The 15,067-nt window shown below is 42.9% G+C and overlaps 1 protein-coding gene across 2 annotated transcripts in view; it reads right to left on the bottom strand.

Moving 5' to 3' along the window:
- The window catches only part of KDM4B (lysine demethylase 4B), a 179,790-nt gene that overhangs the window by 118,127 nt on the left and 46,596 nt on the right, over positions 1 to 15,067 (bottom strand). For both annotated transcript variants that reach the window (XM_040417739.1, XM_040417740.1), the window contains exons 3-5: positions 11,579 to 11,754; positions 9,885 to 9,999; positions 1,532 to 1,725 (exon numbers count right to left, since the gene is read on the bottom strand). In XM_040417739.1, the coding sequence (XP_040273673.1) occupies positions 1,532 to 1,725; positions 9,885 to 9,999; positions 11,579 to 11,754 (485 nt within the window). The remainder of the gene's footprint in view (positions 1 to 1,531; positions 1,726 to 9,884; positions 10,000 to 11,578; positions 11,755 to 15,067) is intronic.

Here is a 15,067-nt window from a genome sequence, read left to right as displayed (position 1 = left end):
GGCGAGATGGCAGTGTTTTCCACTCAACCTTTGCATTGCAAGAGTATGACCATACAGGGTGTAAATGCTGCAGATTCTAAGCAGAGAAATTTAGTTTAGAAAATCCACAGCATTTTAGTGAACTTTACAGTTCACAGTAAACAGTACCAGCAAAGTGATGAGAAAACCCTGCAGCACCAACGTTGCCACAAAAAACCTGCCGATTTAAGGCATTTTTTTGCATTGGTGACTTTCAGACTATTCCACTGTGGAAAATTTGCAGCAGACAATGTGTGGGCATGGGCCAAAGGTTGAAAGGCGTGGGTAAAACCTGAAGCATAAATTGGCATTCTGTGAATTTAAAACCTTCAGTGCCCTTCAGTTTTCTCTGAAACGTGTGGATGAGATTTCCGACATCTGATTCACTTTGTGCTACTGTAAATGCACGCAGTTCCGCTGCAGTGAATCCACCACGTGTTGCTGTACCCTCACTGCCTGTAACTATTTCCAGCGGTATACTATTGCTTTTACGAACCTCTGTGTTGAATGCTGCAACCATCTCTCAGCAGTGAATGTGGCTGTCAATATAAGAAAGGTTGGGGACCACTGATCTAGGCAAATTAATAAGGATGCCAACGTTTAGTAGATGTACAACATATCCAAATATATGACAGTGTGATATGGGCTTAAAGGAGATGGCTATTTTTTTTTTTTTAATCTCTTCATATTTTACAGTGTCCTCCAATCAGCTTAATATCATTTTTGTACCTGTATGGCCCCATCTCCAGATCTGGATTCCAGTCCTGGTGTGTTCACTAGCTTGCTTTTAGGTCATTCAGTTTTCTCCTGGTCCTGGCTGCATCCTCACCCATCTAATTTACATTGGTGGGGAACAGGCAGCATCATCTGATCTCCTGCATTCTCCAGCAACTGCACTGAGAATCTGATGATGCTGTCGATTCCCCACCCATATAAATTAGATGGGGGCGGGAATGACCATGAGAAACCTGGCAGAAGCACAAGCAAGCCAGTGGACACAACATCACTGGAGGAAACACAAATGGCTACGGACAGTGTCATGTGAATGTAATCCAGATCTGGAGATAGGGGCTTTACAGAAATTATATTAGGAGATCAATGATCGAAGGACATTGAAATATATGAAAAAAGACTGAAAAAGAGACCAAACCATTTAAAGTAGTTCTTCAAGAACTGCTTACCTCTGTCCATTGTGTAGTGAACGCAGCGGGTTATTACAACGCTGCCTCAATACACTGCAATGGAAACAGCACTGCAGTAGCCAGCTCTGTCCACTATACAGAGGATGGAGCTGTGTAGTTCTGGTGCCATTGCTGCTCCTAAACAGCTGACCGGCAGCGGTGTTGGGTATCAGACCCTTGCCGAGGATGCTGAGGATAGGCAATCAAAATAAAAATCAATGAGAACCCCAAGCAAGTGATAGGTATTGCTATGTGTGTGTTTTAATTATAAAGTAGCAGCAAATGTAAATATAAGTGACATGACATATTAAAGTATTAATTCTGGCTTTTACCAGGACTTTGGTTCTCCAAAGTGCAGATAGTTAATGCTGTACAGATCCATGTCCTCTGTATGCCAAGCAAAAGTCGTCTTCCACATTCCGAAATAGAGATATGGGGTATTAACACCTTCTATGATGATTCCACTCTCATACTCCACCATATCTAGAAGCGTCTTCAAGCCAGCAATGTTCCATAGTTGGATATCCTGCCAAAAACGAGGGATGTATGGTGACACAAAAATAGGTCATTAAAAACTTGATGCGCAAAATGAAAAGTAAAAGCATGAAAATAAAGTGTGAGGTATTCATCAACTTTGCTTAACCCTTTAAGGACACAGCCTTATTTCACCTTAGGACCAGGCCATTTTTTGCAAATCTAACCAGTGTCACTTTAAGTGCTGATAACTTTAAAACGCTTTGACTTATCCAGGCCATTCTGAGATAATTTTTTCATCACATATTGTACTTCATGACACTGGTAAAATGAAGTCAAAAAAATAATTTTTTTTGCACATAAAAATACCTAATTTACCAAAAATTGGGAAAAATTTGCAAATTTCAAAGTTTCAGTTTCTCTACTTCTGTAATACATAGTAATACCCCCAAAAATTGTGATTACTTACCATTCCCCATATGTCTACTTCATGTCTGAAGTCACTTTGCGAGGCTTACATAATAGAAACCGCCCAAAAATGACCCCATTCTATAAACTACACCCCTCAAGGTATTCAAAACTGATTTTACAAACTTCGTTAAGCCTTTAGGTGTTGCACAAGAGTTATTGGCAAATGGGGATGAAATTTGAGAATTTCATTTTTTTGCCTAATTTTCCATTTTAACCCATTTTTTTCACTAACAAACCAAGGGTTAACAGCCAAACAAGACTGTATCTTTATTGCCCCGACTCTGCTGTTTACAGAAACACCCCATATGTGGCCGTAAACTACTGTACAGCCACACAGCGGGGCGTAGAGTGAAAGGTGCGCCGTTTGGTTTTTGGAAGGCTGATTTTGCTGGACTGGTTTTTTGACACCATGTCCCATTTGAAGACCCCCTGATGCGCCCCTAGAGTAGAAACTCCAAAAAAGTGACCCCATCTAAGAAACTACACCCCTCAAGGTATTCAAAACTGATTTTACAAACTTTGTTAACCCTTTTGGTGTTGCACAAGATTTAATGGAAAATAGAGAGACAATTTCAAAATTTCACTTTTTTGGCAGATTTTCCATTTTAATATTTTTTTTCCAGTTACAAAGCAAGGGTTAACAGCCAAACAAAACTCCTTATTTATGGCCCTGATTCTGTAGTTTACAGAAACACCCCATATGTGGTCGTAAACTGCTGTACGGGCACACGGCAGGGCACAGAAGGAAAGGAATGCCATACGGTTTTTGGAAGGCAGATTTTGCTGGACTGTTTTTTTTTGACACCATGTCCCATTTGAAGCCCCCCTGATGTACCCCTAGAGTAGAAACTCCAAAAAAGTGACCCCATTTTAGAAACTACGGGATAGGGTGGCAGTTTTGTTGGTACTACTTTAGGGTACATATGATTTTTGGTTGCTCTATATTACACTTTTTGTGAGGCAAGGTAACAAGAAATCGCTTTTTTGGCACAGTTTTTTTTTTTTTGTTATTTACAACATTCTTCTGACAGGTTAGATCATGTGGTAATTTTATAGAGCAGGTTGTCACGGACGCGGCGATACCTAATATGTATACAATTTTTTTTTATTTATGTAAGTTTTACACAATGATTCCATTTTTAAAACAAAAAAAATGTTTTAGTGTCTCCATGGTCTAAGAGCCATAGTTTTTTCAGTTTTTGGGAGATTATCTTAACCTCCTCAGGACCGCCGTACGCAGGATTGCGTCTTTGCGGCGGTCCTGTTGTTCTGGGTGGACGCGCCGGTGCGTCCTCTCGCGAGACGCGAGATTTCCTGTGAACGCGCGCACACAGGCGCGCGCGTTCACAGGATCGGAAGGTAAGCGAGTGGATCTCCAGCCTGCCAGCGGCGATCGTTCGCTGGCAGGCTGGAGATGTGATTTTTTTAACCCCTAACAGGTATATTAGACGCTGTTTTGATAACAGCATCTAATATACCTGCTACCTGGTCCTCTGGTGGTCCCCTTTGTTTGGATCGACCACCAGAGGACACAGGCAGCTCAGTAATATGTTGCACCAAGCACCACTACACTACACCCCCCCCCCCCCCCGTCACTTATTAACCCCTTATTAGCCCTTGATCACCCCTGATCACCCCATATAGACTCCCTGATCACCCCCCTGTCATTGATTACCCCCCTGTCATTGATCACCCCCCTGTAAAGCTCCATTCAGATGTCCGCATGATTTTTACGGATCCACTGATAGACTGATCGGATCCGTAAAAATCATACGGACGTCTGAATGCAGCCTTACAGGGGAGTGATCAATGACTGTGGTGATCACCCCATATAGACTCCCTGATCACCCCCCTGTCATTGATTACCCCTCTGTCATTGATCACCCCCCTGTAAAGCTCCATTCAGATGTCCGCATGATTTTTACGGATCCACTGATAGACTGATCGGATCCGTAAAAATCATACGGACGTCTGAATGCAGCCTTACAGGGGAGTGATCAATGACTGTGGTGATCACCCCATATAGACTCCCTGATCACCCCCCTGTCATTGATTACCCCTCTGTCATTGATCACCCCCCTGTAAAGCTCCATTCAGATGTCCGCATGATTTTTACGGATCCACTGATAGACTGATCGGATCCGTAAAAATCATACGGACGTCTGAATGCAGCCTTACAGGGGAGTGATCAATGACTGTGGTGATCACCCCATATAGACTCCCTGATCACCCCCCTGTCATTGATCACCCCCCTGTCATTGATCCCCCCCCCCCTGTAAGGCTGCATTCAGTCTTTTTTTTGGCCCAAGTTAGCGGAATTTTTTTTTTTTTCTTACAAAGTCACATATTCCACTAACTTGTGACAAAAAATAAAATCTCACATGAACTCACCATACCCCTCACGGAATCCAAATGCGTAAAATTTTTTAGACATTTATATTCCAGACTTCTTCTCACGCTTTAGGGCCCCTAGAATGCCAGGGCAGTATAAATACCCCACATGTGACCCCATTTCGGAAAGAAGACACCCCCAGGTATTCCGTGAGGGGCATATTAAGTCCATGAAAGATTGAAATTTTTGTCCCAAGTTAGCGGAACGGGAGACTTTGTGAGAAAAAAATAAAAAATATCAATTTCCGCTAACTTGTGCCAAAAAAAAAAAATTTCTATGAACTCGCCATGCCCCTCATTGAATACCTTGGGGTGTCTTCTTTCCAAAATGGGGTCACATGTGGGGTATTTATACTGCCCTGGCATTCTAGGGGCCCCAAAGCGTGAGAAGAAGTCTGGTATCCAAATGTCTAAAAATGCCCTCCTAAAAGGAATTTGGGCCCCTTTGCGCATCTAGGCTGCAAAAAAGTGTCACACATCTGGTATCGCCGTACTCAGGAGAAGTTGGGCAATGTGTTTTGGGGTGTCATTTTACATATACCCATGCTGGGTGAGATAAATATCTTGGTCAAATGCCAACTTTGTATAAAAAAATGGAAAAAGTTGTCTTTTGCCAAGATATTTCTCTCACCCAGCATGGGTATATGTAAAAAGACACCCCAAAACACATTCCCCAACGTCTCCTGAATACGGAGATACCAGATGTGTGACACTTTTTTGCAGCCTAGGTGGGCAAAGGGGCCCACATTCCAAAGAGCACCTTTCGGATTTCACTGGTCATTTACCTACTTACCACACATTAGGGCCCCTGGAAAATGCCAGGGCAGTATAACTACCCCACAAGTGACCCCATTTTGGAAAGAAGACACCCCAAGGTATTCCGTGAGGGGCATGGCGAGTTCCTAGAATTTTTTATTTTTTGTCACAAGTTAGTGGAAAATGATGATTTTTTTTTTTTTTTTTTTTTTTCATACAAAGTCTCATATTCCACTAACTTGTGACAAAAAATAAAAACTTCCATGAACTCACTATGCCCATCAGCGAATACCTTGGGGTCTCTTCTTTCCAAAATGGGGTCACTTGTGGGGTAGTTATACTGCCCTGGCATTCTAGGGGCCCAAATGTGTGGTAAGGAGTTTGAAATCAAATTCTGTAAAAAATGACCTGTGAAATCCGAAAGGTGCTCTTTGGAATATGGGCCCCTTTGCCCACCTAGGCTGCAAAAAAGTGTCACACATCTGGTATCTCTGTACTCAGGAGAAGGTGGGGAATGTGTTTTGGGGTGTCATTTTACATATACCCATGCTGGGTGAGAGAAATATCTTGGCAAAAGACAACTTTTCCCATTTTTTTATACAAAGTTGGCATTTGACCAAGATATTTATCTCACCCAGCATGGGTATATGTAAAAAGACACCCCAAAACACATTCCCCAACTTCTACTGAATACGGAGATACCAGATGTGTGACACTTTTTTGCAGCCTAGGTGGGCAAAGGGGCCCACATTCCAAAGAGCACCTTTCGGATTTCACTCGTCATTTTTTACAGAATTTGATTTCAAACTCCTTACCACACATTTGGGCCCCTAGAATGCCAGGGCAGTATAACTACCCCACAAGTGACCCCATTTTGGAAAGAAGAGACCCCAAGGTATTCGCTGATGGGCATAGTGAGTTCATGGAAGTTTTTATTTTTTGTCATAAGTTAGTGGAATATGAGACTTTGTACGAAAAAAAAAAAAAAAAAATCAGCATTTTCCACTAACTTGCGACAAAAAATAAAAAATTCTAGGAACTCGCCATGCCCCTCACGGAATACCTTGGGGTGTCTTCTTTCCAAAATGGGGTCACTTGTGGGGTAGTTATACTGCCCTGGCATTCTAGGGGCCCAAATGTGTGGTAAGGAGTTTGAAATCAAATTCTGTAAAAAATGACCTGTGAAATCCGAAAGGTGCTCTTTGGAATATGGGCACCTTTGCCCACCTAGGCTGCAAAAAAGTGTCACACATCTGGTATCTCTGTATTCAGGAGAAGTTGAGGAATGTGTTTTGGGGTGTCTTTTTACATATACCCATGCTGGGTGAGATAAATATCTTGGTCAAATGCCAACTTTGTATAAAAAAATGGGAAAAGTTGTATTTTGCCAAGATATTTCTCTCACCCAGCATGGGTATATGTAAAATGACACCCCAAAACACATTCCCCACCTTCTCCTGAGTACAGAGATACCAGATGTGTGACACTTTTTTGCAGCCTAGGTGGGCAAAGGGGCCCATATTCCAAAGAGCACCTTTCGGATTTCACAGGTCATTTTTTACAGAATTTGATTTCAAACTCCTTACCACACATTTGGGCCCCTAGAATGCCAGGGCAGTATAACTACCCCACAAGTGACCCGATTTTGGAAAGAAGAGACCCCAAGGTATTTCGTGATGGGCATAATGAATTCATGGAAGATTTTATTTTTTGTCACAAGTTAGTGGAATATGAGACTTTGTAAGAAAAAAAAAAAAAAAAAAAAAAATCATCATTTTCCGCTAACTTGTGACAAAAAATAAAAAGTTCTATGAACTCACTATGCCCATCAGCGAATACCTTAGGGTGTGTACTTTCCGAAATGGGGTCATTTGTGGGGTGTTTGTACTGTCTGGCCATTGTAGAACCTCAGGAAACATGACAGGTGCTCAGAAAGTCAGAGCTGCTTCAAAAAGCGGAAATTCACATTTTTGTACCATAGTTTGTAAACGCTATAACTTTTACCCAAACCATTTTTTTTTTACCCAAACATTTTTTTTTTATCAAAGACATGTAGAACAATAAATTTAGAGCAAAATTTATATATGGATGTCGTTTTTTTTGCAAAATTTTACAACTGAAAGTGAAAAATGTCATTTTTTTGCAAAAAAATCGTTAAATTTCGATTAATAACAAAAAAAGTAAAAATGTCAGCAGCAATGAAATACCACCAAATAAAAGCTCTATTAGTGAGAAGAAAAGGAGGTAAAATTCATTTGGGTGGTAAGTTGCATGACCGAGCAATAAACGGTGAAAGTAGTGTAGGTCAGAAGTGTAAAAAGTGGCCTGGTCTTTCAGGGTGTTTAAGCACTGGGGGCTGAGGTGGTTAAGTAGGGTCTCATTTTTTGCGGGATTAGATGATGTTTGATTGGCACTATTTTGGGGTGCATATGACTTTTTGATCGCTTGCTATTACACTTTTTGTGACGTAAAATGACAAAAAATTGCTTTTTTTACACCGTTTTTATTTTTTATTTTTTACGGTGGTCACCTGAGGGGTTAGGTCATGTGATATTTTTATAGAGCCAGTCGATACGGATGCGGCGATACCTAATATGTATACTTTTTTTTTATTTATGTAAGTTTTACACAATGATTTCATTTTTGAAACAAAAAAAAAAAACATGGTTTTAGTGTTTCCATAGTCTAAGAGCCATAGTTTTTTCAGTTTTGGGGCGATTATCTTGGGTAGGGTATGATTTTTGCGGGATGAGATGACGGTTTGATTGGTACTATTTTGGCATACATGCGACTTTTTTGACCACTTTTATTACCTTTTTTGGGAAGTAAGGTGGGCAAAATGTAAATTTCGTCATAGTTTTTTTTTTTTTTTTTATGCCGTTCACCGTTCGGGTAAAGTAACATGACCGTTTTATAGATCAGGTCGTTATGGACGCGGCGATACCAAACATGTGTAGGGAATTTTATTTTTTTCATTTTTAATCAGTGATAAATGTGTTTTTTGATTTTTACTTTTCTTTTCACTTTTTTTTACTTTTTTTTTACCCAGACCCACTTGGTTTTTGAAGATCCAGTGGGTCTGATGTTTGTATAATACAGTACACTAGTGTTTTGTACTGTATTTTACTTACACTTTGTCTGAACAGATCTATGCCTTTAGCACAGATCTGTTCAGCACCATGGACAGCAGGATGCCTGAGAAGGCGTCCTGTTACCATGGGAACCTTCCCCGTTTGCTCAGTAGTGGCCAGAACTGCGCAGACGGGGAAGGGTAAGGAGGGGGGCTCTCTTCCTCTCCATCGAGGGGCTGCAAAGGCACAGCAGCCCCCCGATGGGAGAGGGAGGGAGCTCCCTGAGCTGTTAACCTTTTCCATACAGCGGTCTGTACGGACCGCGGTATGGAAAGGGTTAAACGGCTGACATCGCATCACAGATGTCAGCCGTTTATACCAGGGTGTCAGCAATGTGCTGACACCCTGGTATACCCACTGTACACCAACGATTATTCAAGGGGAGGGGGGCGGGGGATCGCGATCCCGCCTGCCGCACCGTCCACAACCCCCCATCTGCACCTCCCGCCGCCATCAAATCATTCAGGGTGCAGGGGGGGGTGAAACATATATAGGTTAGGTATACTAAAGTTGCTGATCCCCCGCGGTCAGGGACCGCGGGGATCAGAAACTGCAAAAAGCGCAGCAAACCGCAGGTCTAAATTGACCTGCAGTTTGTTGCGATCGCCAACATGGGGGGGGGGTCACGGGACCCCCCCGGGCATTTAGCAGAGGTGCCTGCTCAATGATTTGAGCAGGCACCTTGTTCCGATCACAGCCGGCCGGGCGGCAGTGATCAGAAATACACAGGGCGTACATGTACGCCCTGTGTCCTTAAGTACCAGGACACAAGGGTGTACCTGTACGCCCTATGTCCTTAAGGGGTTAAAGGGAGTCTGTCAGGTGAATTAAGTCTAAACGAGTTACAGAGGTTTGTCATTCATAGCATTTTGTTTGCAGAAAAAACGTAGTTTGACCTGGTGTACAAATTATGCCGCAAATGCCCCAAGGGCAGCAACATGTCCAGCTGGTAAACCACACCCAACATTGTCCCCTTGTCTTGACTGATGATACCAGCCTTTGGCCAGGTCACTGTTGGCTGCAGTGAACAGGCTGAATGGTGAAAGCACAAGATTTCAATGTGACTAAGGCCGAATGCACACAGCCATGGAACACGGATGTGAGCGGTCTGTGGTATACCAGCCTGGAGTGTATTACTGTAGTGCAGCGGCGACATGAAGTGCACGGCATCATAGCAACCAATGACGCCGTGCGCTCCTGCTGTCAGCAGGATGCCAAGCCGGGATACCACGGATCGCTCACGTCCGTGTGCATTCGGCCTAACAGTTAAAATGACAAAGCCTGACACCATTAATTAAGGCCAGGGAGGAGGTATTGAGCAAGTAAACCAAGCTTGGGACCACCCTTAGGGCACTAGTAAAGTCATTTGCCGGATAAAAACTTCCAAAAAGAAATGTGCCCTCATGTTACAAAGTGCCCTATTTTTTTTAGGGGGGGGGGGGGGGGGAGGGAAATGTCTTACACTGTCATAGAGGGACCCACTGATGTCCGCTCCATATATAGGAGACATGAAGGTCAAATTCTTCCAGTATTTGCGCTCCAAATCATCGAAGTCTTGATGGCGAGGAGTGCAGTACCTAGGGAAGATGAAGAATAGATTAAACATATGAGTAAACACAAAGTCGGTTAATACATTGTACAAAAATACATTTAAAAGGGTTGTCCAGTGGCATAATATTGAGACTGATGGGGGTCTGACCCCTGACACCCCAGTCGATTAGTGCAATGTATTTACAACACTTGTCCCATTCACTTAAATGGGATCAGCAGCTGATTGACAGGGGTGCCCCGAGTCGCCCCCCACCCATTCTGATATTGATGACCTAGCCTGAGGATAGGTCATCAATATTATACCACATATAAATATGCAGTCCAGAAAGAACTCTACTAGCTGTGGGCCTTGAAGAAATGTTACTGTCACACTATAAAATAGATGAAATGCACCTAAACACACAACTCCACAAAATGGTAATAGCGTTCTACTAAAATCCAAAAGTATTTCTATATGTCATGCCAATTACTGCAGCAGTGCCACTCGTTTTCCTCCAATGACATCCACAATATACTAATGACAGCTCCCACGCTGGAAGTGAAAACGGATTCACTCACCAAACTCCTTTTCTTTCTGGACTGTATATTCATATTCATTTTAGTTGTTTGGGCTTTGATTGATAAGAGTTTCTATTGCCATCCAATATTATGATTTTGTAAATTCATTTTATATATGCCTTGAGGGCCTGCTTCTCTATGTAACAGGGCTTTCAGAAAGTCTTCAGACCCTTTGACTTTTTTCACATTTTGAACGGCATATCCTTTTTTTGGTCTGAGGGTACCAAACACAGCAGTGCCTATGACATGCATCATCCTGCTTTTCGAGTGGCTACATTCCTTAATCTATAGTTTGTTTTCTAACATTATACCACTGCACGGCCTGTTTAAAGGTCTTTGCCCAGCTTTCCCAGGCAATCAGCTATTATAGCCAAGGAAAGCAGTGGCTTTCCCTGGCAACAATACTCTACAGTTGACATGAGATGGACTATGTAATACATGGGAGGAAGGGTCCAAATGCTTTGTGTTATCTGCTCCCCACCCTGGCTTAGTAATGGGGGTTTTCAGCAGGAGAAAATATTATGATGCCCTTATAGAAGAAAAAGTAAGATGTAATTGCTATAAGACCCCTTTAAACAGTTAGGTCTGGTCACATAGTAGTAAAGAGCTCCAGCTCACCTGTATCACGGAAAGACAATCGTGCTTGGACCCTGTCCGATTCTAGACCGCTTCAACATAAAGGAATGGATAAAGCAAAACTAAAATCCAATTATATCTTTATTCAATACTTAATACACATAGTGGGGAGATGGTATGCCGAACCTCAACTGACACGTTTCAGACAAGTTACATGTACTTCGTATAAGGGTACCATCTCCCCACTATGTGTATTGCTGTGAGTACTGAAGAAAGATATCATTGGATTTTAATCTGTGCTGGATCCATTCCTTGAGGTCTGATCACATCTCTGAAGGTTACATAAAGTTAGAGCCATCATTGAAACATCACATACAGTTTATCAAATATCTGATTGCTATAGCTCAAAGCCTAATGTCTCACAATTGCATTAATACATCGAAAGTGATATTTTTTTTTTATGCATCTTACTTGTCACTGTTTGCCAATTTTCGATATTCTCCCACAGTCATGGGTTTCTTTTGGATGTTATACTGAGTGAACAAGCCAGACTGACCAGTCACCACTTGCTGAATTGGAGCAGGAATCACCATTTCATCCAAGTCATCATAGGTCCGCCTAGGACGCCACTCTTTGGGGGGGATAATCTGCAGACATAACGTCCAAAAAATGCTAAAACTGGTTTATTTGCTTCTTGGATTATATATGGAACATTAAAAAGGTCTCTATGAGCATTTCTGCCCATTATAAACTGCTGACAGCACTAGGTAGGGGCTTTGGAGCACAGTACAAACATACCTTTTGCAGAGCTTAAATTATCAGGAGTAGTGAAGAACATGTAGTTTTACTCTACCAGAATCTACTCCTGTGCCGAAGGGGTTGGGGGGTTACTGTGAAGTATCATCTTCATTGAGCTGCTTCATAGCCCCTTCACTGTGTTTTGAGTGACAGCAGTAGCATCCAACAGGAAGACCACTATAGCTTCAGAGCAGAGAGGGGCTGTGGGGCAGCACAATGCTGACAGCATCACCATGAAGCCCCACCCTGGGCACTTGATGGAGCATAATCTGGTAGATTAATACTTCTGAGACATACTACTCCTGATGATAAATAGACTTCTATTATGACGGAATGAATAACAGAATGCCTCTAAAGGCATTCCGTTATGCATTCAGTCATGGAATTGCGTTATGGTCCGTGGTAACGGAATCCATAACACAATTCAAATGATACCACAACCCGAACCCGCACACAAACTTCAAAATATGAAATTTGCTCATCCCTAGATCTAATGCTTAAAGATGTACTCATAACTACAAAAAAAATATTCTCTGGGCCATTAGAAGTGTAGTGAAGGTAATCGTTTTACTGGTGGCTGTATTTGTAAGTTACCCCCTTCCCCTTCTGGTCCTTAGCTGTGTCATGTGTTCAACACTGACTCCGATTTCTGCATAAACAGAAGTCAAAAGGGTCAGATTGAACTGAAAATGCACCAGTTTTTAAACTAGAGTGCATATGATTTGCATTACATTTACTAACTATTTTACACTTTTTCTCAGCATTTTACACTTTGTCCAACAAATTCAGATTCACGGAAAAGGACTTGGCTTCATAGGAATAAGAAATTGGCCTAAATGCACCTCTGTGCTCAAATTTTGGAGCATTTTTGGAGTGAAACTACAACAACTTATAAGTGGAGTTAACGTAAGGCAGTTTTTTGGCACACAGACACTTTTGTGGAGTACAAATTTCTGTTGCAAGAACAAAGGAGGTCATTTATGTAGTCTGCCAGCCTCTACATAACTTCGGAATATCCACCGCCGCTTCTAATTCTACGCCAGCTCGCTTGCTGGCGTAAAATTAAACCATTTTCTACGCCTAAAACAGGCATAGAGAATAATGAATGAGACAGGCCTACTGGCCTGTCCCCTTCCCCGCCCACGCCACCCCCACTTTCTTAGACCTGGCGTGAGCAGGGAAAAGTCGCATATTGCGGTGCAAATACCCTTTGCACTGCAATCTGCATTTGAAATATACCTAACTAGCAGAAGGACCTGGCTTCGCACGGGTATATTTCATCTATTACATTTTATGTTTCCGTGTGTCGTAAAAAGATAACAGTTATCCCCATAACAGTGACCTCCACAGTGCCCGCCCCTTTAACACTGACCACCCCTTTCATGGTTGTCACCCCTTTAACAGTGACCACCCTTTAACCGTGACCCCCACCGTGCCCGCCCCTTTAACAGTGACCGCCCCTTTAACAGTGACCCGCACCGTGGCCGCCCCTTTAACAGTGACCGCCCCTTTAACCGTGACCCCCACAGTGGCCGTCCCTTTATCAGTGACTTTCATAGTGGATACCCCTTTAACAGTGACCTCCACAGTACCCGTCCCTTTAACAGTGACCCCTGTAGTGCCTGCCCCTTTAATAGTGACCTCCACAGCAGCCGTCCATTTAATAGTGGCCCCTGCCCCCCATGCATGTAGCAGTGTAGTTGTGCCGTCATATGACTGAATATTTAAGGACCTGCTAACTTCTAAAACCTGTGATCAGTTGTTATGGCAACCTGGAGTAGGACCTGCGAGCTTCCCGTACACCTGATGTATCTGTGTGCCAAATTTGGAGAGAGAGATGGAGAGATAGAGAGATAGACACACACACATACATATATATATATATACAGTACAGACCAAAAGTTTGGACACACCTTCTCATTCAAAGAGTTTTCTTTATTTTCATGACTATGAAGGCATCAAAACTATGAATTAACACATGTGGAATTATATACATAACAAACAAGTGTGAAACAACTGAAAATATGTCGTATTCTAGGTTCTTCAAAGTAGCCACCTTTTGCTTTGATTACTGCTTTGCACACTCTTGGCATTCTCTTGATGAGCTTCAAGAGGTAGTCCCCTGAAATGGTTTTCACTTCACAGGTGTGCCCTGTCAGGTTTAATAAGTGGGATTTCTTGCCTTATAAATGGGGTTGGGACCATCAGTTGCGTTGAGGAGAAGTCAGGTGGATACACAGCTGATAGTCCTACTGAATAGACTGTTAGAATTTGTATTATGGCAAGAAAAAAGCAGCTAAGTAAGGCTACTTTCACACCTGCGTTCGGGTGTCCGCCCGTGAGCTCCGTTTGAAGGGGCTCACAAGCGGCCCTGAACGCAGCCGTCCAGCCCTAATGCATTCTCAGTGGAGGCGGATCCGCTGAGAATGCATCAGTCTGCCAGCGTTCAGCCTCCGCTCCGCTCAGCGAGCGGACACCTGAACGCTGCTTACAGCGTTCGGGTGTCCGCCTGGCCGTGCGGAGGCAAGCGGATCCGTCCAGACTTACAATGTAAGTCAATGGGGACGGATCCATTTGAAGATGACACTATATGGCTCAATCTTCAAACGGATCCGTCCAGACTTTACATTGAAAGTCAATGGGGGCGGATCCGCTCAGGCTACTTTCACACTTTTTCTAAGTTATAATGCAGACGGATCCGTTCTAAACGGATGCAAACGTCTGCATTATAGGAGCGGATCAGTCTGATGAAACATCAGACGGACCCGCTCCGAACGCTAGTGTGAAAGTAGCCTAAAGAAAAACGAGTGGCCATTATTACTTTAAGAAATGAAGGTCAGTCAGTCAGTCAAAAAATTGGGAAAAAACTTTGAAAGTAAGGGCTATTTGACCATGAAGGAGAGTGATGGGGTGCTGCGCCAGATTACCTGGCCTCCACAGTCACCGGACCTGAACCCAAATCGAGATGGTTTGGGGTGAGCTGGACCGCAGAGTGAAGGCAAAAGGGCCAACAAGTGCTAAGCATCTCTGGGAACTCCTTCAAGACTGTTGGAAGACCATTTCAGGGGACTACCTCTTGAAGCTCATCAAGAGAATGCCAAGAGTGTGCAAAGCAGTAATCAAAGCAAAAGGTGGCTACTTTGAAGAACCTAGAATATGACA

The sequence above is a fragment of the Bufo bufo genome, chromosome 2, assembly GCF_905171765.1.
Source record: "Bufo bufo chromosome 2, aBufBuf1.1, whole genome shotgun sequence".
Classification (NCBI taxonomy): domain Eukaryota; kingdom Metazoa; phylum Chordata; class Amphibia; order Anura; family Bufonidae; genus Bufo; species Bufo bufo.
Note: the sequence above shows the minus strand (reverse complement) of the source record. Positions and strands in the feature narration are given on the sequence as shown.